Consider the following 25852-nt stretch of genomic DNA (forward strand, 5'->3'; position numbering starts at 1 on the left):
ACAGCCTGGAGGTTCTCCACCCCTGCCATATACCTTATGTCTGTGGAGGCTCCAATCCGGGTTTCGGCTCACAATCACTGATGGAAATCACTGACCAAAACACTGACGTGTGATTGAGGCTTAAAGCTTTAACAATTGTACTGGTAACTGCCTTCAGATGCCATTTTTCTTACCTGGTTCATAATTTTAGGGCAATAATGTGCAAATGGTCTTGCGAATGTGCTTAGCCATTTGTAGAAGCTACCGGTATGTTGAGTCATTTTGCACAGTCTGCAGCGTTTAGCCACGGAATCGTCATTTTAAAGGGGTTCTGTACCTTTTTCAAACTTGCTTCCGTAAATACTAAACACACTTAGGCCGTCTGTACATGATACGGGTGATAAAACAAAGGGTGAAACCTGCTGCTAAAACCGTAAACATGATACGGATTTGGAAATTCGCACTGCATGTCAATTTCTGCGTGGAAACACCCCAAAAAGTGTATATGAGACTTGTGTAATCTCACACTTTGCTGGTACTGTACTACGCCTCATTTTTTTTCTCACTGAAAAACCATGCGTATTCCGCAACGCGTGCAGGTGCCCTTATATAGTAGCTTGAAATTAAATTGTGACTGTAAAGCTTTTGGTCCACACAGATATTTTGTGGAAAAAGCCCAGTGGATCACTTTGGGCCCCATTTTCTTTTCTTTTTTGCCACCATTCCCAGGAGCCACTTCCCTTCAACAAACGTACAAAAAATATACACACACAAGATATTAGTCCTAGGAAGTATTTATAGAAATGAATATCCACAGGTTTGATTTTTTTTGTTTTAAAATACAAAGATTACGGTAGACATCTTCCATCTGTTTCCTGTCTTAAAATATTCTAAAAGCATTTAAAAAAATAAAGATTTTTTAGCACCTTTTAGACACATGAGGATTTCATATACTCACTGGTGACTTTGCTGTACCATACACCTGAGCCCATTCCCAGCTGCACAAGGTTTAGGTGCGGTATGTACACAAATGAGAGTAGGATGTGCTAACCTGTAGGCCTTCCAGTGCACCATTCTTCCTAGATTAGGGGTGGGAAACCTGCGGCACTCCAGCTGTTGTGAAACTACAACTCCCAGCATGCGTACTTGCTCTGCTCTTCTCAGACCTCTTATAGAAATAAATGGAGCATGCTGGGAATTGTAGTTTTACAACAGCTGGAGTGCCGTAGGTTGCCCACCCCTGATAGATCATACATGCATGGAACTGTGCAGGTCATCTTCTTTAAATTGTATATGCACATTCAAGTTTACTTGACACTTCGTGACTCACTATTCTCCAATATTTGAAGGTTTGCCAAAGTTCAGGAAAGACCGTTCTAGGCTGTAGTGCAGGGATACCAACCTCGTGGCCCTCAAGCTGCAACTTCCATCATGCCAGGACAGCCTACAGCTATCAGGGCACGCTGGAAGTTGTAGTTTTTTGCAAAAGGTGGAGGATCACGAGTTTGACATCCCTGCTATAGAGGGTCCCCTGGTGGTTCTGGTTCAGGTGGCAATTAATATTTGTTTGATGTGACTTTAGGAGCAAGCACTATCACGATAAGCTTCATTGTGTACACACCTAGCAGAGCTGGGAATGTTCAGGGTTCCATGGACTAGTGTTTCTCCTTCTATTTGTCTCATCCAAACAAGTAAACGTGTATAACTAGATATAAAACAAAAATATGACTAACATAACATCTGCGATTAAAAATTACAACGGTCCCAAGTAGTAAAACATGCCCTCGTCAGGTTGGGCAGATCAAGTACAAAGCAGCCTCGATCCAGGGAGTACAGTGTTTACTGGGCATCTGCCACCCTAAAGACCAAAGTGAAGAAGAATAACAGGAATGATTCGGTAGGCTGACAATAGCTTAATATGCACTGTAGCTCCAAAACATTTAGGTTGTCCTATCTTTTTTTTTTCTTAAAGAGTACTCTAATAAATATAGTGGTAGTCACCGGGTATTTGTCATAGAGAGAACTAGGAAACAGACATTCACAAGGGATTAATGCAGACGTACGTGTGTGTCTGTAACTAAAAGTGGTTAAATATTACAGAATAAAACAGAGACTATTCCAAAGGTGGTGCAAATATGCACCCATAAGCTTTGCACAACTCTTTTACTATCATAGGCTAGCTCCCTCTTAGGACAGCTTGGTTGCAAAGAACCCTGTGCTCTGGGGAAGACTGGATTTTCAGTAGAGGTTAGCACAACTAGAATCAATATGATCTCAGCTGGATTTTCAATTTTTGGAATTGCAGCCTCTTTCACAATGCAAAACTAAAAGTGAGTGTGTTGAGCTGAGGCATGGAATCGCTCAACCAGTGTATCCAAGTGATGTGGCCCCATAAGAACGGGACAGTAACACTGCACATTAGTGTTCAGAGAAGAGCAGCTTCCGACTCTTTGGTCTCTGGATGCAAGAAGAAATCTCGGGAAGTCCATGTGCAGCTTCTGCCAGGATAGGCGCCACTTTGGCTGTTCGGTGTGCTCTTATTTCTGGCCCGTGAACGTGAAGCTGTTTTCAATGCACAGGACAATAAAGTTCTTGTTGCAGCTCTGAGAACGCTGCTCTAGGAGTTTCCCACTTAATAGAGATGAAGCTTGGCCGGTCACTACGCTTTCATCTGTACGCCAGGTTTCACAGTAGTTCTCAGTGAGACGGCGACCTTTGGTGTCTGACCCATGCCAGATCATCTTCTGTGGCCTAAAAGATATCAAGTCAGAGCATTACATGTAATACTTTTGGCGTTTAGTCATGTACTGCAATGAAAAAAAACATAAAAAGAATTGTGCAAACTATTGATTTTTTCACTGCCAACTTTATCAAATTCTAATTAAAGGAAAGGTGTCACCAAAATTTGTATCTGCCAGTTAAAACCAGATAGTAACACATATCCTTTTTTTCTCATCTAATTTTATTTTCTTACAGGTTTTTTTTTATTCTATTTTCTGAATATGATTATGGGGGCGGCCATGAAAATTGCTTTACAGCAGCCCACATGGGCCATAGAAACAGTGGTCTGGAGCTGACTTCTACGGGAGAGTTTTCTAGGCATGCTCTGTGCAGAGGTGATTGTACCAGGAAAGAACAGATAAGCTTTGACAATCACCTATTTTAAATGGTGGATGGTGGATCCTGTCTTATCTGTACACTGCAGTGATATCATTACAGGCAGGATTAGAATAACAGATAAGCAGGTAACTACGGTAAAGCGATCTGTACAGACCAGGAAATGGCTCCTATTATTAGGTATACCTGCCAGTATGAAAACTGCAGAATTTTATGTTTTTTGTTTAAATATAGATACTGAAATGGAAAATTAAAAATAACATCATCAAAAATTCTTTAAAAATATGTTAAACCTAAAAATGTAATTTCAACAATAGGTCATTTTCTGATGACATGCTCCCTTTAAGGTGTTGTGGAGGCTTTTATGTCAGATCTGCACCATTTTAGGGCTACTTTCTGGCTTGGCATTTAAAAAGGGAGTCTGTCACCTCATTTGAGCATATTAGACTGATCAAATAGCGTTATATGTGCCACCCAGAACTTAAAAATGGTACCTTTGTTGTATCTAATGGAGTTTTCTTTCAGCCAAAAATGAACTTTTAAGATTCTGTAAATGCGCCCTCTCAAGTGCCCAGGGCGGCGTCTCAATCGTCCGAGCCCCAGGCAGCACCTCCTCAACGGCTCATAACCCCGCCCTCCGTGTGCCTCTGCCCGCCCGTTTACTCTCCTCCTCTCTTCTTTTCCACTGCGGCTGCGCGGTCAAATTCGTAGCGCAGTGGAAAAGGAGAGAGGAAGAGAGTAAACGGGCGGGCAGAGGCACACGGAGGGCGGGGTTATGAGCCGTTGAGGAGGTGCTGCCTGGGGCTCGGACGATTGAGACGCCGCCGTGGGCACTTGACAGGGCGCATTTACAGAATCTTAAAAGTTAATTTTTGGCTGAAAGAAAACTCCATTAGATACAACAAAGGTACCGTTTTTAAGTTCTGGGTGGCACATATAACGCTATTTGATCAGTCTAATATGCTCAAATGTGGTGACAGACTCCCTTTAACACTTAATAATTATCATATCTATCTCTTTTACGTTCCATATTAAACTGCTAAGATCAAGAACCTTACTGCTGATGCTCCATAAACTTCTTTGCACTGCTCCTTGCTTGGAGAGGACACCTGTTGTCCTCAAAAGACTAGAGGTATAAGTGGTGGTGACTATGTGAGTAGTAGACAACTGTCTAAAATTATTTATTTTAAAGCACCATTGATACCAAGGTGTTTTACATCTAAATGGGAGTATACATACACAATATAAAGCAAAATAAGCACTAACTTATTACCAGACTGGTACAGTGGGGATAAGACATCCATGCCTCTGTGGCCAGTTTATTAGTTATTTGTCCTTGGACCACCTTAAACCACTGCATACTGGGAACACCCCACAAGACATGCTGTTTTAGAGATGATGTGACCCAGTTAGCACAATTTGTCTCTAGTCAGAGTAACTCAGATCCTTATGCTTGCCCCTTTTTCCTGCTTCCAATACATCCAAGTTCAAGAACTGACCATTCACTTTCTGCCTAATATATTCCACCCCTGGTCAGGTGCCAATTTCACTTGGTAATCAATGTTGTTAACTTCTTATCAGTGGTTGTAATGTGGCTGATTTCAGTATATTTATTAATTAGATTACTATTTATTCTTATGGCTGTAAATACTGTATTATTGTGCACTGGAAAATGGCTAAAATGGCTTATATTTAATTTATGTACACTTAACACACACTCCGGCTATAATTTCCTATTCAAATATGTAAATATATTGTAGCTTGACCTACCAAGTAGAATCTGTTACAACATCCCGTCCATCAAATGAATAGATTCGAGCCCCAGGCTTCATCTGTCCCTCAGAAACCGAAAATAGTGATTCCCAGCTGTCAAACAGTGTCTCGTCCTAGAACACAGTCACACAGCACATTAATTGACGTCAGATTGCAATACTAAAAATAAGGGTATATCAGTAACAACAGTAATTAGAGAAATCTATATCAAGCGTCAAATGCGACACTAAGGAAGTCATTTACTACCCAGAAATACGCCTATATTAGGCGCATTTCTGTTGCAGATTGCGGCGCAAAGATTATTTGCACCGCAATCTGCGACTTATACCTGCTCACACCAGGTCTAGAAAAGTGGGCATGGTGTGAGCGGGGAAAAGGGTGGACTGGCAGGCCAGTCTCATTTGTCATTTTCTATGCTTGTTTTAGGTGTAGGGAATGTTCTACATGTAAGCCAGCAAGGAATGTGTCTTACATTTAGACTGGCACTGGATACGTCGAAGTTATGTAGAGGCTGGCACCTCTCCATAACTTCGATGCATCCACCGCCAGATATAGGAGTTATTTAGACTGGCGTCTAAAACGCTGGTCTTAATAAATGACCCTCTAAGTTGTTACTAGTTGAATTGTTGCTTTTCTTATTTGTCTACAAATATGTCCATCTTAAAGGAGTTTTCTAACCAATAATAAAAAATAAAAATAAATGCCATAAAAATATAAAACCTTACCAATCCCCTCTGCTCCTGTTCCGATGCTTTTCAGGTCCTCTTTGGTCTCTACTTTCTATTCCATCTTGACACACGGGTAATGACTATCCAGTGATTGACTGGGTTGTCATTTCCTGTGTGTCGAGAGGGACACATCAAGTAGAGACCAGTGGAGACCCAGAAATCATCGGCACAGGAGTGACAGTGGATTGGTAAGGCATATAGGACGTCTTTTTTTTTCATGCTATTTTGAACCAGTTTTACAAATAAAATTTACCATCTGGACAACATATAGGATAAGTGAAAATTATAGGATCACAGGGGATCCAACCAATGAGACCCACCCAATCCCAAGGATGAGGGGTGCCAGACTCCTCTCTCTGAATGGAGTGGTAATGCGCAGGCCGGTCCACAGTTCCATTGACCTCTATGGTGCTGACGTAGACATCGCTCCATGTGTCATTTAGAAATTAATGCCGTGGACAACATGTGTACTACCACTCTATTCAGAGAGAGGACACCCCATTCTTGAGATCGTGGCACATCCAAGTGGTCGGACTCCCCACAATCCGTTAATTAAAAAAAAAAAATTTGGTGGGATAAGCGCTTTAACTCATTGTCGCTTCATTGCCCAATGTGGAGAAATGTGGTGTGAATCATCCGAAAAAAAATGAACTTATCTGAGATTTCATTGTAATTAGACTCTGTAATTCATTATTTCCCAGTTATGGCATTTGTAAAGCACTGTCTTTAATATATTCAGGCTGCTGCTTAGCAAGAGATACTGCAATGATATGTACAGTAGACAACTCTGGATAATAGGTCTCTAAGGCAGTGGCAGTGAGGACCCAAGTGTTATAGGGGTGGGTTTTGTTTTTTGTACTACAGATTTGGAGGTCATTGTCCCTCTTCTCGAGTGTCTATTTTAAGGAGTGTTCCAGGATTTTACTACTCATAGCTTCAAGCAGTAGCTCTGGCATTGGAAGCTGGCACCAGAACTACACATCTACATCCATTGTCATAGTAGATGGAGGTGGTTACTGAAGTACTGCTCCTGTTGAAGAGAATGGAAGCAGCACTACAATAACCAATTCCATCCGCTAAAAAAAATGGACAGGGCTTTGTAGTTCTGGCATCGGAGCTACTGCAGAACAGCTGATCAATCAATGGGAGTGTGTGGTTTTAGATCCCCACCACTCGGATATTGATGGCCTATCCTAAAGATAAGCCATTAATAGTAAAATCCTTGAATACGTTCTGTTATACAAATACAAGTAGTAGATTGTAGTCTAGGTGCCTGATCTCCAGTAAAGTGCCACACTCACCCTAAGATTGACAATGGGCACGTTGAGTCTGTCAGCTTTACGGACTATGCTGTACAAGTCCTGTAGCCGTGATGATAGGAATGCCCGGAATGTCCCATGAAGTCCAGCTTTACGCGCCTGCTCAAAGCACTGAAAGTCAACCCCGCGGATGGAACGCATGCTGCCACTTAGTGGGGCATTTAGTGCCACAAGATGTAACTGCAACGCAAGAAGAAAAGATATGAAATAATCTATCCAAAAAACAACATGAGAGTATGTCTCCCTGTATAACTGCTATGCTTACCGCTGCTTGGTACTCTTGGTGTGTGTGGACGGCAGGAGCATTTCTCTCTGGCTCTGCGGGTCTGGGAAAGACTTGAGGTGGTGGCTCAGGTCGTGGAGGTTGAGGTGGAGGAACATGCTCATCTGTAGACTGATAATATCCTGAATCTCTGTTGCCAGAAGGATAATGAATAACAGGTGGTTGTTCCGCAGCAACTTCATTACCCTGCACAGAAGAGGATCCATTCAGTGACTAGTTACAGAAACTGTGATATGGAGGTACGATCTTACACACATAAACATCAACAAAATGTATACACTTATAGGGGTTTTCTGGGTGTTTATAATATTGACGACCTATCGTCAGGAAAGGTCATCAATATTAGACCAGCAGGGTCCAACACCCCTGCTGATCAGCTGTGTGAGGAGATCACAGCCTCCTTGCAACTTCCCAAGCACAGCGCCATCCATTGGATAGTGGCTGTGCTTGGTATAGCATTCACTTAAAGGGGTTATCCCATGAATAAGGTAAAAAATGAAAATCAGATATCATTTAGTCCAGTGCAATCTCTTTCCAACAAACCTAGAACCAGCCCTGCACCTCACATGGATCCTGAGATCTCCCCATTCATTGCTCTGCTAGATTTATATTAAGCTGACAGCTCAAGGGGAGTGTATTTTCTGCTGTAGCTCAGGGGGCGTGTCTCAGCTCTACCTATCACAGCTCAGGAGGCAGTTGAAGAATGAAACTGAGCATGTGCGGCCTTCTTACTGAGCAGGTCAAAGAAATAAGAATTTAAGTGGCACTAGGAAGAGGCCACAGTGCTAACCAAAGCACAGCGGCCTCTCCAAACAGCTGATTGGTGGGGATGCCAGGAATAAGACCCCTACCGATCTGATGTTGATGACCTATCCTGAGAATAGGTCATCAATATCATAATCTCAGACAACCCCTTTAACACTGTCCCTATCCTGACCATACACAATCTTCAGTGTAAAATCTTTGGACGGCTTCTCTAGTGATGCCCGTGGTACAGAGCTGTAGTGATAAATGATTATCACTAGAGAAGCATGTCTAATAAATTTCTGATGGATGAAACAGGTATATGTGATTATTGATGAGGATTAAATAAGGGGATGGGAAATTTTATACATATATATATATATATATATATATATATATACATATATACAGTCCTAATCAAAAGTTTAAGACCTCTTGAAAAATGGCAAAAAATCATATTTTACATTGTTGGATCTTAACAAGGTTTCAAGTAGAGCTTCAACATGCAACAAGAAGAAATGAGAGTGAGACAAAACATTTTTTGAGCATTCAATTAATTGAAAATAACGATTAAACTGAAACAGGCTGTTTTTCAGCTGATCCAAATTTTAGGACCACAAGCCTTTAAAAGGCCAAATCTGTGCAAAGATGTGGATTCATTGTCATCTTCTGTCAGGTAGTCACACGTTGTGATGGCAAAGGCAAAAAAACTCTCCCTTTTTGAACGTGGTCAGGTTGTTGAACTGCATAAGCAGGGTCTCTCACAGCGCGCCATCGCTGCTGAGGTGGGACGCAGTAAGACAGTCATTTGGAATTTCTTAAATGATCCTGAGGGTTATGGAACAAAAAAGTCAAGTGGAAGACCCAAAAAAATTTCATCAGCACTGAGCCGGAGGATCCAATTGGCTGTCCGTCAAGACGCTAGACGATCCTCGACCCAAATTAAGGCCCTTACTGGTGCTGACTGCAGCCCCATAACCATCAGACGGCGTCTGAGACTGAAGGGCTTCAAAAACAAAAAACATCTTCAAAGACCTCATCTCCTTGAACGCCACAGAACTGCTCGTTTGGACTTTGCAAGAGAGCACCAAACATGGGACATTCAAAGGTGGAAGAAAGTTTTATTCTCTGATGAGAAAAAATTTAACCTTGATGGTCCTGATGGTTTCCAACGTTACTGGCATGACAAGCAGATCCCACATGAGATGTTTTCTATGCGCCACAGTGGAGGGGGCGCCATAATGATCTGGGGTGCTTTTTCCTTCAGTGGAACAATGGAGCTTCAGGAAGTGCAGGGGTGTCAAACGGCCGCTGGCTATGTCCAGATGTTGCAGAGAGCATTCCTCTTGACTGAGGGCCCTCGTCTGTGTGGTAACGACTGGGTTTTTCAACAGGACAACGCTACAGTACACAATGCCCGCAGGACGAGGGACTTCTTCCAGGAGAATAACATCACTCTTTTGGCCCATCCTGCGTGTTCCCCTGATCTAAATCCAATTGAGAACCTTTGGGGATGGATGGCAAGGGAAGTTTACAAAAATGGACAACAGTTCCAGACAGTAGATGGCCTTCGTGCGGCCGTCTTCACCACTTGGAGAAATGTTCCCACTCACCTCATGGAAACGCTTGCATTAAGCATTCCGAAACTAATTTTTGAAGTGATAAACAATAACGGTGGAGCTACTCATTACTGAGTTCATGTTTGGAAGTTGGATTTCTGTTTTGGGGGGGTTTCGTTTTTTTTTTTGAGGTGTGGTCCTAAACTTTTGATCAGCCTGTTTCAGTTTATTTGTTGTTTTCATTAAATTGAATGCTCAAAAAATGTTTTGTCTCGCTCTCATTTCTTCTTGTTGCATGTTGAAGCTCTACTTGGAACCTTGATAAGATCCAGCCATGCTAAATATGATTTTTTGCCATTTTTCAAGTGGTCTTAAACTTTTGATCAGGACTGTATATATGATCCCTAGTTTATTTTGCATGCAAGCATTTGTAAGCACCTTCCAGCATTAGCATGTCTTTAACACACACGACATTGAATGTAGATATGTGGAAACATCCGAAGTCGATTTGCATAAAACTTTGTGTGAATACTGTACAGAGCGAGCTCTCTACACAGTATTAGAATGTATTGGCTCCAATGAGCCGAAGTTATTAAATTGATTTCTACTGTAAAATAACATTTCCCGAACTCGTTGGAACCAAACCCGAGTTCGGGAAATGTTTATTTTACAGTAGAAATCATTTGATGAAGTAATAACTTCGGCTCATCGGACCAATACATTCTAATACTGTACAGAGTACTCGCTATGTACAGTATTGAAACAAAGTTTTATGCAAATCGACTTTGGATAAAGTCGATTCGCTCATCCCTACTTCTTAATATACAGTTTTTTGCATAGTACATTTTGTTTTTTATAAGGGGTCTGCTCAAGTAAGCTTTTAGTCACAAATTAGAATTTTTCTGTATTTTTTTTTTTGCTATAGTCACAGTTTTTTACTAAAATCCCTACAAAGTAGTGCAAAGGTGGTTGTTTATCAGTTATTAAAGCGGTTCTCTGGGCTACAGATATTGATGACCTATCCTCAGGTTAGGGATTCAACACTCAGCACCCTCACCACTGTACAGAGTGGAAGCAGCAGACTTTGTACGCAGTATAGTGCCAATGTCCTGAAACTCTGCACCACCCAGAATGGTCACTACACAGTGTACTGAACTATATGCCTCCAGCTCCATACACTGTACATATATCAGAACTGCGGCAGTCAAAAACAGCTGATCAGTGGGACTGTTGGGTGTCTGACCACCACCAATCTGTTACTGATAGTCAACAATATCTGTAGCATAGAGAACCCCTTCAACTTATATTTAGATACAGAACTCGCTATTTGCTTTCCCAGATAAATCCAAGGTGTGCAGTGTACACTATGCAATGCCTTCCAAAAGTATTCATACCCCTTAAACCTTTCCACAATTTTTCAAGTTACACCCACAAACTTAAATGTATTTTATTGGGATTTTATGTGACCAATACAAAGTAGCAAGTATGTGTGAAGTGAAAAGAAAATTAGAATTAGATACATGGTTTTCAAAATTTTTAATAAATAAAAATCTGAAAGTGGTTTGCATTTGTATTCAGCCCTCTGTACTCTGATACCTCTAAAATCTAGTGTGACCAATTGCCTTCAGAAATCACCTAATTAGTAAATAGAGTCCACATGTGTGTAATTTATTCTCAGTTTTTCTGTGAAGACCTCAGAGGTTTGTTAGTGAACATTAATGATCAAACAGAATCATGAAAACCAAGGAACACACCAGACAGGTCAGGGATAAAGTTATGGAGAAATTTAAAGCAGGGTTAGGTTATTAAAAAATATTCCAAGCTCTGAACATATCACAGAGCACTGTTCAATCCATCATCCGAGAATAGAAGGAATATGGCACAACTGCAAACCTAGGATGACATAGCTATCCACCTAAACTGACAGCCCAGGCAAGGAAAGCACTAATTAGAGAAGCAGCCAAGAGGCCCATGGTCACTAGAGAAGCTGCAGAGATTCACAGCTCAGGAGGGAGAATCTGTTTACAGGACAACTATTACTCATGTACTCCACAAATCTGATCTTTATGAAACAATGGCAAGAAGAAACCCATTTTTGAAAGCAAGCCATAAGAAGTTTGCCACAAGCCATACAGGGGACACAGCAAACATGTGAAAGAAGGTGCTCTGATCAGAGGAGGCCAAAGTTAATCTTTTTAGCCTAAATGTAAATTGCTTTGTTTGGCGGTAAAGTAACACTGCACATCACCCTCAACACATCATCTCCACCGTGAAACATAGTGGTAACAGCATCATGCTGTGGAGATGCTTTTCTTCAGTAGGGACAGAGAAGTTGGTCAGAGTTGATGAAAAGATGAATGGCGCTAAATACAGGGCAATCCTGGAGGAAAACCTGGTAGAGGCTGCAAAAGACTTGAGACTGGAGCAGATGTTCACCTTTCAGCAGGACAACGGCCCTAAACACACAGCCAGAGCTACAATGGAATGGTTTAGATCAAAGCATATTTATGTGTTAGAATGTCCCAGTCAAACTCCAGGCCTAAATCCCACTGAGAATCTGTGGCAAGACTTGAAGAATGCTCTTGTGCTTTTGCATGATACATTTTTCCAAGGTATCTGCCTTCAGAAAATATAGAGGTATGTGGCATTTAGTATAAATTTTTAATTTTATACAGTGCATTTGAAAAGTCTTCAGACCCCTTCACTTTTTTCCAATTTTGTTGTTGCACCTTGTGCTAAACATTCTGTTTTCACTTTCATTATGGGGTATTGCATGCAAAATGATGGGGAAAAACTAGAATTTTTTTTTTCACTTTATCGCAAGGCCGCAACATAACAAAATGTAAAAAAAAAAATGGCCTGAAGACTTTCCAAATGCATTGTAATTTAGGTTTTAATTGTACTTGTCAAAACTGTGAAAATTGTCCTGGCTAACAGAGATGCAAACAGAGGTCCAAAAACCTTGTCAGAGAAAGGATTAGTGGTCATACCTGGCCATTACCATTCAGTGTTACATAGTCACCAAGCTGTGAAAACAAAATTTATGGTTAGCACAGGTTTCCAAAATAACACATTTACCCCACTTCTGGCATCAAACATAAGAAGTGTGGACTAAGAGAAATCTAGATTAGAATTGCCTCCATTTTGTATATGGGAACTCTGAATTAATGGGGGGGGGGGGTGTCATCTGTTGAGTGTCTCTCATTCTGGATGACCTATCCTGTTCTGCGTTACAAAGACAACCCTTTGATTTGAATGAACACTGTGTTTTAGTAACATTTCCTGTTGTGGTGCTGCAAGAAAACTGAACCCTACTATGTTTCTCTACAGCTTACAGCTGACTGCTGGGGGTCCCAGCACGGGGGCACATTGTGATCAGCGTATGGTCATTTATCCACTATTTTTAAACTTACAAGTATTTTTCGGAATCCACTCCTGACTCGCACATATAGTTCTGATTGGTCCAGCACCAGTATAATGGTCCCTTCCTGCAAAGTCTGGCCCAGGTGAAGCATAGTCTGGAAAGTATGCAGTACTGTAGCCTAATAAAAAAAATGGAAGATTATTTACAAAAACATTAGCCATAACTAAAAAATAGGGTTTTATGACCTAGAAAGAAAATAATAGTTTAGGCACTGACTTTCTGTGCAGAAGACAGCAAGAACAAAAGTTGAGCAATTATGGGACTTGAGCTATATTTATGAAAATATCTCACATTTCACCAATGACAAGTTGCAAATCTAGTTTTAATCAAAGGACTGAAGTTCATTTCAGAGCACAGAAGTGTTCCTGTCCAACTACATTTTTTAACTTCATGGTGGATTAGGAGTTTTTAGTTAATCTTTACTACTTACTGTAGAATATCCACCTGACCCTCCTGGAGATCCGGGTGGCCCTGGAGGTCCTGGTGGTCCTGGAATGCTTAAAGCTAAAAATATAAATCAAATTAATAATCTTGCTATTTTGGAAAATAGTTACATGTTATGTTCATAGATTTTGTCTTCTACATTTCATACATATTAAATGTTTAGTCAGTGCTAAACTAGTGATAAATGTTATGTTCAGTGGATTTTGTCTTCTACATTTCATACATATCAAATGTTTAGTCATTGCTAAACTAGTGATAACTCATAATTGCTTTACGAATCTGTATTCCGTGTTGGTTGATCAACCAAGCTGGAAATGTTTGACCGCACTACTGACCTGGTCTGTTGGGTCCAGGATATGACTGAGGTCCAGGAGGTCCTGGTGGTCCTGGGGGTCCAGGTGATCCCTGTCTTCCATCATATCCCACGCCAGGAGTTCCTGGAGGACCCTGTGGACCTGGAGGACCTTGGATGCTGTCTCCTTTAGCTCCCTGGAAATGCAAATATGATTTGAATTGTTTTATGATTAACAATGGCATATATATATATGTTAAATCTCTGGAGTAAATATTAGTTATCTACATAATATAGACTTCATATTGTACTTGTACTTCATATTGTTCACTTACCGGCAGTCCTGGATATCCAGGATTACCTGGAGGACCTGGTATTCCTTGGTCATATCCTCCTGCAGGTTCTCCTTTCTCTCCCTTTACTGCCTAAGAGTAAAGAATTTGATCCAAATTTTACTCATAAAGGAAATGTGTAATCAGAAAGTGAAATGGTATTTCTTTGTTAAACACATTTTTCTGTGTAGAACTTTTTGCAGATTTTTAAATTTTTTCCATCTATCTATATTTTAACAATAATCCTAAAATCCTGTTCTATACAAATCAGTTTTCAAAAGTCATTTCCTTATAATCAGAGGTAGGATTACAATGACTGATAACACCAATGTATAAATAACACCGGATCCACCATTCACAGTAGGTGACAGTCACAGGTTATCTACTTCTTCCCTGTACAACGACATTTGCACAGGTCACAGAGAAATCCTGTCAATGAGTTCCCTCCAGTGGCAGTTGTAGATCGCATCTCTAAATGCTGTTAACAGCAGCTCAGGGAAGACGGCAGCCCCTATAAGCTTGCATAGAGAATAGACTAAAAATATCTACATTTTAAAAATAATAAAAAATAAAAAAAAGAATGTATGTCTCTATCTGGTTTTAATTGGCAGAAAAAAGAGGTGATAAACTCCCTTTAACAAAGTTATGTTTACACTCTTTTCCTTTTCTTCCTAAATGAAATAACTTTAAAAAAAATTTTTTTTTAATCCTATCTTGTCTAAAATTATAATTAAAGTTAAAAATATATAAAGAAACATTTTCTCTGTGTACCAGGAAGCCAGCCTCCTCATAGTCCTGTGGGCGGACTGGCGGCTGCTGCAGGAACCCTCTTTCTCTGCTTTGTGTGCCGTAAGACAAAAAGATTGTTAAAGTGTATCTAACCTTTTGAATCGTTTTATTAAAAATGATTCTAAAATGAGCCATAAATCATTTTTTTTCTATGTACTTTATTTACTTATTTTACTGTTTTAGTGACCTAATAGTCACCTGGGGTTTAGATGTCAATAGCAATTTGGAATCTGTGCACTTGTACACCGCCAACGTATCAGCAGTGTATTGGTGTCCAGATCCTACTGTGAGGCTGCAGTGAGTGATGCACAGGCAGGAGCACACATTGCTCCTCCGGCCAGCGCCCGCTCCACTCTGCTAAAGCATTCCTTAGCACATTGGTGCAGGATACCCTGTTACTGATGTGCTATGCAAGGCTTTAGCAGAGTGGAGTAAGCACAAGTAGGAGGTCTGCATAGGACATTCCTGCTGTCAATCATAGAAACATAGAATGTGTCGGCAGATAAGAACCATTTGGCCCATCTAGTCTGCCCAATATACTGAATACTATGAATAGCCCCTGGCCCTATCTTATATGAAGGATGGCCTTATGTCTATCCCATGCATGCTTAAACTCCTTCACTGTATTTGCAGCTACCACTTCTGCAGGAAGGCTATTCCATGCATCCACTACTCTCTCAGTAAAGTAATACTTCCTGATATTACTTTTAAACCAATCATGGGTTTCCTTGTAGCTCTGGAAATCGTGGACGTAGCTGGTAACTGTAGCGCTGTGCGCAATGCAGATACCAACTCTGCCTACTGCACGGCAGTAGTTTCAGCACCAGAGCTACAAAATAACAGCTGATTGGGGGGGAGGGGACTGGGTGCCAGACCCCACCAATCTGATATTGATGGCCTATCCTGAAGATATAAAAATCCCACACAGCCCCTCATAGGGTTTGATATACATATTAGATTAATTTTTATGGTGGGATCAGGTGACAATATGTGTATGGGGCTCTCCGGACTATGCCCTGACATGTAGTATTGAAAAAGAACGACTGGCCACCTTGAATTTTAATTTGCTGCTGATTTATTTCCCAGGGCCCCTTTATCTCCCTGTTCCTATTGAAATACACATGCTTGGCCAAGAAGCGCTTGCATATTCATGAGGGGTCAAGCTGCATTTGGATGAAGCTTTTGCCAACGTTATTGCCTTACTGCCAGTTATCATTATTTAAATGTCATTTCTCCATAGTCAACTGAAAATACATCTGATTACCATAAATACAGATTAGCATGCTCATCCTTATACAGACACTCACCCAATTTGCTATATCTCTCAAATCATATGGGAAACTTCCTAAAATAGAGAAAAGTCATTTTAATAAAAGTCTGCAAATCACTCACTTCTAAGTAGTTGTCCATTTGGTCCAAACATCTGATGACTTTAGACTCCATTGGTCATCACAACATGATTAAGACAGTTGAAGGCGAGGAGCTCATACCAGTACATATGGACAATTGGATAGATACATTCATCTAAACATGTACAAATCAGTTAATTTGGAAATTATGGAAATGTTAATTCATAAATTGTTTGACTTTATGGCTGTGTACAAACCTAAACCTAAAGAAGAAGCTATTGAACACTTTTATGTGTGCTCTATTAAATCCAATATAGGATTTTTTTTTAAACGTGCCATATTTTTAAATGTATATGTAATTAAAGTGAATGCCCACCCTTAAAAACATTTTGTTTTTATAACCTAAACAGAATCAAACTTCCATCCTGGTTAAAAGGTTTGTTCGACTATTAGGGTATGAGGCAAGGGATAATACTATCAGAACAATGTCTGTGATATCTCAGGTTCATCTCCAGGGAGTCCTGCCATGACTTCTTACAGTAGATGCTAAAAAGGCATTTAATAGGGTTGGGTGGGATTTCCTGGAGGCGACCCTCAAGAAGATAGGTTTGGTCTCAGTTATGCTACGACAGATTCTGGCACTATAGAAAGGCCCAGCAGCAGAAGTATGGGTTAGTCTACTTTCACACTCGCGTTTTGGCTTTCTGTTTGTGAGATCTGTTCAGGGCTCTCACAAGTGATCCAAAACAGATCAGTTTTTGCCCTAATGCATCCAATGGAAAAGGATCCCCTCAGAATGCATCAGTTTGCCTCCGTATCGTCTCTATTCCGCTTTGGAGACGGACACCAAAGCATTGCAGCGTTTTTGGTGTCTGTCTGATGAAACTGATCCATCCTGGCACACAATGTAAGTCAATGGGGACGGATCCGTTTTCACTGACACAATCTGGCACAATAGAAAACGGATCCGTCCTCCATTGACTTTCAATGGTGTTCAAGACGGATCCGTCTTGGCTATATTAAAGATAATACAAACTGATCCGTTCTGAACAGATGCAGACAGTTGTATTATCTGAACGGATCCGCACAAAACGTGAGTGTGAAAGTAGCCTTCATGGGAAATTATCTTCTTTTTCTATCAAGAACAGGACCCGTCAGGGATTCCCATTATCCCCTCTGCTTTATATCCTGGTTATAAAAGCTCTTGTATGCCCACAGTCAGCCGTGTAGTTGGGTTAGCTCCTCTCTTTCACAAGAGGGGTTGTCTCATTCCTTATGGACATTTGAACAACTATGTATATCTAGGCCTCCTCCCTCTAACTTGATCTCTGCAGTGTATGGGTTGCTTCTGGGGGAGAAAGCTTCCAAAGTACCTTCATTCATTACCTCTTGGGAGAAGACCAGAGTTACACCATATACTACCTCTGATTGGGACAAATCATTTTACCTAACTCACGAATTGTCCCTGACTTGCGGTATTCAACAAAACAGTTCTAAAATTCTGACTAGATGGTATTTGACTTCTTCTCGCCTTTATCAAATGTCCCCTACATGTTCTGATCTTTGTTGGAAATGTCAAAGTGAGGTGGGGACCAAGGAACATGTATGGTGGCACTGTCCTCAGATTAAACAATTATAGGTTGATATTACCAACTTACACAATGTTTTATTCCATGTATCTACACCAATCCCTTTAGAAATGGCCCTACTGTTCATGTTCACTAGTCCCAGCTATCACATTAGAAAGAAAATTTTCCATAGTTGAGAATGGTCATTTCTAGGTTTTGGAAATCAATTGTATCCCCCTCCAGGGTGAATTGTGTTGACGAACTTCATAGAATTATGCAAATGGGGGATATGATTGCATCGGAAGAAGGAAATTATCAATCTTTCCTATCTTTATGGCTCCCTTGATTCTCCTAGGTATCACATTTGGATTGAAGGTGGTCCACCAGCCTAAACAAGCTTTCAACTACAGCCCAATACTATTATGATTTACCCATCACATTCTTCAAACTAGTTGCTATAGTATAGATGAAAGAGAACCCTCTCCAATGTGTGTTGTGTTGTCCAAGTGTTTCTCCATTTAGTTACTGGACTCTTGAAATTGATGTTTTTATAATTATCCGGCAATATTTGTTTGACCAGACAAGGACTAAGTTTCTTTCATATTTCTAGTACTTGGATTGTACTCTTTGTTGATTTATCTTGAAGTCTCAATATAAATGTGATTTAACTAAAAAGGATTGACTGACCGTTTTCTTTTTAAATTTTTAAGGTAGCAGGCAGCCCTTTCAAAGAAAGATAAAAAGCTTAAAGGGGTATTCCGGTTGTTAGAAGTTATCCCCTATCCACAAAATAGGGGATGACTATTAGCTCAGTGAGGATCCTACCGCTGGGACCCGCACGATCATGAAAATGGGGGCCCCGTATTCCCTGCAGCCCTCCTGAAATGAACGGAGTGGCCAATCGGGCATGGGTGTGGCCGTTCCATTCATTTCTATGGGAATTCTGGAGGTAGTCGAGTGCTGTACTCGGCTACCTCTGGAATTCCCATAAAAATGGATGGAGTGGCCATGTGCATGTGTCCATTCATTTCAGGGGGGCCACAGAGGATACAGGGCTCCCGCTCTCGAGATTGATGGAAGTCCAAGCGGTAGGACCACCACCGATCTAATAGTTATCCCTTATCCAGCACGTGATTGCTGAGGCCAGTGATTGGCTAAGTCTTGTGAACAATGCAAGTGACATCATCACTTCTGGTGTGACAGGGACTGGAGTACCAGACCAGCAGTGCTGGAGCAGAGGGACCTTTAGCAGGTGAGTTAAGCTTTTTTTTTTGTACAACTCCTTAATTTAATAATTTATCTTTATAGTAGATTGAGCATAGTTTTTCTTATACTATGCTCTAAATTCCCGGCATAAACATAGAGTAAAATGCTAAAATTCAGACTATCCGCACTTACCACTAGAGGGAGCTTAGGCATTCAGTGCATACTGGTTATACATTGAACTCAATAATAACATAGTATGCAATAAACCCCTCTTAGTGGTGGCTACATCTTTTTCCTATTTTTGTAGCTTTTGTTCTGACCAGCACCTTCCACTATTTCCCTGTCAATAGATGTTTTTATATCATTTGATATTGTCATCTTACTACGTTTCTTGTTTACACTGACTTACCTGCTGGGCCAGGAGGGCCAACATCTCCCTGATCACCTTTTGATCCTGGAAATCCTCGCTCCCCTTTCTGACCTACAATAATACAATCATAAAGACAATATAAGTATTCACAGAGGTCTCACCATTCATGTCATGAAAATAATTTTCAAGGACAAATCTTAAGAATATGTTCAGGAAAATGCCCACTTCAGTTTTTTTCTAAATCCTCCAATAATAAGACAACATTTCTAGAAATCCAACACATAACAAACCTCAGGTTACAGTACCTGGATATCCTTGTGGCCCAACAGACCCCTGATCACTGTATACCTGAAACACAGCAGATATTATATAAAAGTCAATGTCGGCTAATAGTTGTTTTTTTTAAGATAATTTTTTATAGTCTGATCTGAAACAAAGATAGGATTTTACGGGTGCATTCCCTGCACATATAAATATTGCATGTGTGTGCATGAGATATTCTCCATACATTAAGGTTACTTACATTGTTCCCTGGAGGACCAGGTGGTCCAGGAGGTCCTGGTGGTCCCTACGAAAGAGAAAAATACTATTGTCATATAATGCAACCAATACAGCCTTCTTAGATGTGAACATAAAAAAGTATTAAAGGCAAAGTAAGCCGCCGCTGCCATAGATCTCTGGCAGTGGCTTATCTCTTACAAAAACAAAAGGATTGAAAATGTTGAAATTCAGCATGCCCAATCCTTCTTTACTCCCAACATCATCTGTTGGGGAAGAAAGTCGGGAGGCCACCCGTACAAATAAGATAGTCGGACGGCCCTGCTGAAATTTGCAGATTCACCAGACTTTTCTCTTATGTGTTTGGGGTCTTAACCCACGAAAACTACAGTTCAGTTCTCTTTATGAGCCCCTTGCAGAACATGTGAGAATATAATATACAGTAATGAGCGTTTTACAATCAGATTCCTCTACTTCTACTTTGTTTTCTTGCTCTGCTGCAGAGAAATCTAATCTGCTAATATTTAGCTTTAAAAAATAATTATGTAAAACTTACCCTTCCAAAACCAGTAGGATCTGCAGGATCACCTTTCTCTCCTTTCAGTCCATTCATACCAGGACGACCCTACATAAAAAAAGAAAAAAGCAATTTTGTTGTAATAACGTGCCTCCGTTAAGGTAAGATTTCACAAATGAGCTTAAAAACAACTGGATCCATAGCCCCTGGAAATGTCATATTTTGATCATGTTTTATTCTGTTTTTGGAAGGCAGAATTAACAAAAAAAATGCAATTATTGGGTTGTCTTTTTAGATTTTTTTTATTGTACTGCATGTGCCGTGCTGTATAAATGACATGGTAAGTTTATTCTGTGGTCAGTATGATAAAGATACCCAAATTTATATCATTTTCTTAGGTATTACTTTGCACAGTATGTACATTTAAAAAAAATGTGTCGGTCCACAGACCTGTATGAGGTGTAATGTACAAATAATCCTGCAATTTTGGCAGTTTTTATATTTTTTTTCCTGTGTTTATGATACAGGTTAAAAAACATAATAACTTTAGAGTTGTAGTTGTTATGGACATGGCAAGACCAGTTTTGTGTCGTCGTCCCCCCTATAATATGGGAGCAAAGGAGGGTTTCTGAATTTTTTATTCGCCTTTTTACATTTTTTATATTTATTTAACTTTTTATTTCATTTTGGGACCTTAACTTCAGTTACTTTGATCACTGGTATAATACACTGCCATACCTTTGTATGGCAGTGTATTATACCTGTTATTATTATAAGCATCACGGGGGGAGACTGATGAGGTACAGAGGGAGTCCCTTTCTCGGTAAACCATTTAGATGGTGTGGTCAGCATTGACTGGATCATCTAAGGGGTTAAACAGCCCTACAGCAGGCCGGCCTCCAGCAGTGATTTAGAGGGGGAGCTCATGTGTACACCCCATTGCCTTGATGTACATGTACTGTGGTTTGCAGAGAGTCCCTCTCGGCAGTGGTATATATATATATATATACATACATACATATACATATATATATATACATATACATACAGTGGCGATCAAAATTTGAGAAAAACACACAATTTCCGAAATGTCAAGGTCATAGTGTAGTCCTATGTGAATATATCGTAACATGAGTAAAGTAGCAGTATTTTAAGATTTTCATAAATTGTATTTATTCTAAAGCACAGAATAAAAATGTAAATGAGATCATTGAAAAAGAACACTTTCGGGTATCGGCACATTATTGGTGTTAATCTGGCAACTGGTGCTAATTTCCTTAATGATCTCACAAACCCTATTTAACTGGCAGCCTAACTTTCCAGTTTTCACTGACTTTGCCAAAACCCTCCGGCAGCGGGTTGTCCAGATGAAGGCCAAAGGGGTGACCCTATATATTGGACTTAAACTGAGTGTGCCTTAACAAAAACAAAAAATTACTTTTATCTTAATTTACTTAAAACATAGTGTGGTGATACTAAAATGTAGCTGGATTAAGTAGCCAGGTCACTTATTTCCACTTGAGCCGTGGGTCAGTGTGGCGAGCTGCTCCCTTAAATCCCTACAGCCTACAATCTCTTTCCCTTACAGTCCCTAGTCTCAGGTAGGGGAAGACTCTAGTGGCTGTATGTCGGAGCACTCGCCCTGAAAAGAGCGACTCTCAGCCTCAGGATACCTCGGGCCTGGTCTAAATTATACCCTTACTATCTTAAGATCTGCTGAGTTGCTTCTACTAGATAGCTTCAACGCGTTTCGCCTTAGTCCTCCCCTTCCTACTTGTGTCACCATCGCTGGGCGGGCTGGGGCAGATCAGGCAATACTTACTTCATCATGATCTCGCTCCCTGCTCCTGCCTCTAGGGGGGTGCGGGTGTGTTACTATGAGGACCTTCCAGCGCGTCCCCAGCCGACGCTCCCCTCTCCCTGTCAGATTTGCTGCTGCATTGATCAGCAGCGCGATCTGACACTTACTGTGCACAGAGGGGCATTTCTTTTATCACTACTGCGCTCATCTGCAGAGCGATCTGGCATTAAGGGAGTATAGGGAGAAGTGTCTCTAATCGCTATTACATAGATCAGCAAGGCGTTGTTGTAATCGGTGGGTGTACGGAGACATTGCTATTGTCAGTCACAGCATTATAGCCTTTCACTATAACGATCGCTTCTATGCTAATCAGTGCCGCGATCCGATATTCTATGGGCACAGCTGGACATTTCACATATTAGTCCCATACATCAAACTATCGCTTGTATAGAATTGTGTGATCTATATAAAGTATACAGTCATCTTGATCACTATCTTGATGTTCATATTCATGTTTACTCAGTAGTAATCTCATATGTAATCAAATCTTACACATGGGGTACTGTATCCAGCGTAGTTCATACATATAGTGTTGGGGTACAGACTACAGCATTAGTTTAATTCACATTAGTTATGTTCCAGGGTCCTCAGGGTTGCCATTTAAGCGTGTATATGCACCCTTAGATTAGATTATAAAAATGGCTTAACAGAAAGGGTCTCATTTAGTCCATTAGGTGCGATTAATTGCATTTTAAAGATCCATCTTGCTTCCTTTCTCAGGATCTTATTATCCCAGTCCCCTCCTCTCCGCATTTGCGGAATGTGCTCAATTCCAATAAACGTAATGCTGTTCGTATTTCCTCCATGTATTGTATTCATATGTCTTGCCACAGATGTATCTTTTTCGTTTATGATGTCATTGTACTGATCCCGAATACGTCGTCTCAGTTACCTTTTCGTTTTTCCAATGTAGTCTAATGGACAATTACATTGCGCTAGATAGATCACACCAGTTGTCTGACAATTAATAAAATCCTTTATTTTATATACCATGCCTGTTTTTGAACATGTGAATTATTTTGCTATCCTCACTTGGCTACTTGCTACACATTTTCTGCACTTGAACATGCCTACTGGGAGTCGTGTGAGCCAACCTTGTTCTTTTACCGGGGCCTGGTTATGGCTATGAACCTGTCTGTGCCTCAGACTGCGCCCCCGTCTATATGTAATCTGTGGACGGGGTTCAATAACATCCCGAAGATCCGGGTCATCATATAATATGTCCCAGTGTTTTGTTATTATCTGTCTAACACGTTCATGTGCATTGTCAAACATTCCAATAATTCTTATCACTTGTTTTTGTGTGTTCTCAAGTTTTTTCGGGACTAATAGTATTTCTCTTTTGGACGCACATGCCGATTCAAAGGCAGTTCTGAGGATCCCATCTGGGTATCCCCTTTCTTTGAACCTTGCCCTCAAGTTGTTCGCTTGTTTTTTAAAATTGGTAATGTTTAAACAATTTTGTCGTATTCTCATATATTGTCCTCTCTGAATCCCTTTGCGTAGCGGGTAGGGGTGTGCACTCTCCCATTTTAACAGACTATTTGTTGCTGTTGTTTTGCTGAATATAGTAGTGCTAATTGAATTATTCTGTCCCCTTTCTATTTGCATATCAAGAAATGGGACAGTGTTGGAGTCACATGTAGAGTCACATGTAGGCCTAATTCGTTCTCATTGATGGTCTCAACAAAGTTATTGAAAGAATTCTTGGTTCCCCTCCATAGCACAAAAATATCATCAATAAATCTCAGCCAAAGGCCGATGTTATCATGCCAATGGCTGAGATCATCTGACCAGACATAGTTTGCTTCCCACCAGCTCAGGAGTAAATTTGCATACGCCGGCGCACATGGGCTACCCATTGCGGTACCCCTGAGCTGGTGGTAGTGTCGGTCATTGAAGATAAAAAAGTTGCACGTCAGGTTGAACTCCAGGAGGTCCAAGACAAATTGATTGTGTATAGATAATGCTACATTTTTTTGTGGATAGAAAGCTCCATACTGCTTTCAATCAAGACTCGTGATGGATAGAGCTATACAGGGCTTCTACATCAATAGATGCCAAGATAGTATCCTCATCCAGACATACCCCTTGCTGTCTCAGTCGGAGGTCTGATGTATCGCGTATATAGGAGGGAAGTGTCTCCACAAATGATCTAATTATGTGGTCCACATATATCCCAACATTTTGTCCAATGCTACCTACTCCCGATACAATCTGACGCTCTTTAAGTGGCGTGACCCCTTTGTGGATTTTTGGTAGGGTCGTAAAATATCGCAGTTATGGGGTAGTCAGGAAGAAGAAATTCCAACTCATGTTGATCAATTAATTTTTTGTCTCAGGCCCCTTGTTAGGATTGCTTCCAATTCTAGGAGGAATACTGAACCAGGATTTTTGTCCAGGACCCTGTATGAATTAGTATCAGCAAGAATGTCCAAACACATTTTAACATATGTCCTATGGTCCATCACCACTACGTTTCCTCCTTTGTCGGAGGGCTTTATCACAATATTTTTATCCTGCTCTAGTTTCTTAAGAGCAGTGGACTCTTTATAACTCAAATTTCTAAGACCTCTTGGTTTTGGATTGATTGTTTCAATATCTTTAAGAACCAATTTTGGGAAAATTGAGATATGAGAGTCAGGCAGTGGTGGTGGCATTTGGACACTCCTGGATTTTAAACTTGTAAAAGGGCCCTCAAATCTGTTTCCCCCCTCTGTTAATAGATCCATCAGTGTTTTTGTTATGTGGAGATCCTGTGTGTTCATATTCATCTCCTCACACTTTTTTTTTATCTTGCAGTGTGAAATGTTTATGCCAGAGCAACTTTCTTGTAAAGAAAGAGATATCTTTATACCATTCAAAGCAGTCAAACTGCACTGTGGGTACAAAGGATAGTCCTTTTCTTAAAAGGGTATGTTGTTCAGAGGCCGTGATTTGGTATGAGGAGAGATTTATTATTTTGAATCTGTTATCTCTGTTTTCTATGTGCCTGTACCCCCCTGAGTTTTGTTCCTCAGCTGGTAGGGGATATTTATTGGTGGTTGGGCTAAAAAAGAAGAGGTTGTGGGGCCCGTGGAGCCAGTAGTTGACGTATGAGTTTTATCAGCACTGTTGTCTGTATACTGGTTTGATCTTGGGTACCTTGTTCTGCCCCCTCTTCCTCTGCCCCTGTGTCCTCTACCTCTACCTCTTCCAATCTCACTATCTGACCCCTCTGCTTCTGAGGAGGAGATGTTTGTATGGGAATATTTAGGTTGTTTTTTATTTAGAAAGGAGTATGCCCTATTTTCTTTAAATTCTAGGGAGTCTTTCATAAATTGTTGATGCTTATGATCCAGTATCATATATTGAAATCTCTCAAGGGTATTTTGTAGCTGTTCCTCCTTTTTCTGAAATTGCATATCATCCTTAAATGTCAGGGCTTGTTCCCTCAGACTATTCACCTTTTTATGTTTAGTATCCAGTGACAGTCTCTCCTCCTCCAGTAAGAGTTTCATAAATCTGTGAGAACTGGAGGTTGTCTCCTCTTCCCATTTTTTTGATTAAATGGACATTCCTAGTCCTTTCTGCTGGAGTTAGGTGTTTCCTAAGCCCTTTTAGTACAATTTTCTCCTGTAAATAGTGTTCAAGTGATTGGATCTCCCACCAGGTTATTATGAGATCTTAATAAGCTGAAGTTAGATCTTTAAAGACATTT

At 40.5% G+C, this 25852-nt stretch overlaps 1 protein-coding gene across 2 annotated transcripts in view; it reads right to left on the minus strand.

Annotated features, from left to right (window-relative positions):
* Positions 1-757: 757 nt before the first annotated feature.
* The window catches only part of COL18A1 (collagen type XVIII alpha 1 chain), a 171039-nt gene continuing 145944 nt past the window's right edge, over positions 758-25852 (minus strand). For both annotated transcript variants that reach the window (XM_040439231.1, XM_040439230.1), the window contains 14 exons: positions 20331-20399; positions 19800-19844; positions 19582-19624; positions 19316-19387; positions 16091-16128; positions 13998-14087; positions 13706-13859; positions 13357-13430; positions 12916-13044; positions 12493-12528; positions 7182-7385; positions 6899-7096; positions 4867-4982; positions 758-2730 (listed from right to left, as the gene is read on the minus strand). In XM_040439231.1, the coding sequence (XP_040295165.1) occupies positions 2517-2730; positions 4867-4982; positions 6899-7096; positions 7182-7385; positions 12493-12528; positions 12916-13044; positions 13357-13430; positions 13706-13859; positions 13998-14087; positions 16091-16128; positions 19316-19387; positions 19582-19624; positions 19800-19844; positions 20331-20399 (1482 nt within the window). In that variant the 3' untranslated portion in view covers positions 758-2516. The remainder of the gene's footprint in view (positions 2731-4866; positions 4983-6898; positions 7097-7181; positions 7386-12492; positions 12529-12915; positions 13045-13356; positions 13431-13705; positions 13860-13997; positions 14088-16090; positions 16129-19315; positions 19388-19581; positions 19625-19799; positions 19845-20330; positions 20400-25852) is intronic.

Source organism: Bufo bufo, chromosome 7 (genome assembly GCF_905171765.1).
Source record: "Bufo bufo chromosome 7, aBufBuf1.1, whole genome shotgun sequence".
Taxonomy (NCBI): domain Eukaryota; kingdom Metazoa; phylum Chordata; class Amphibia; order Anura; family Bufonidae; genus Bufo; species Bufo bufo.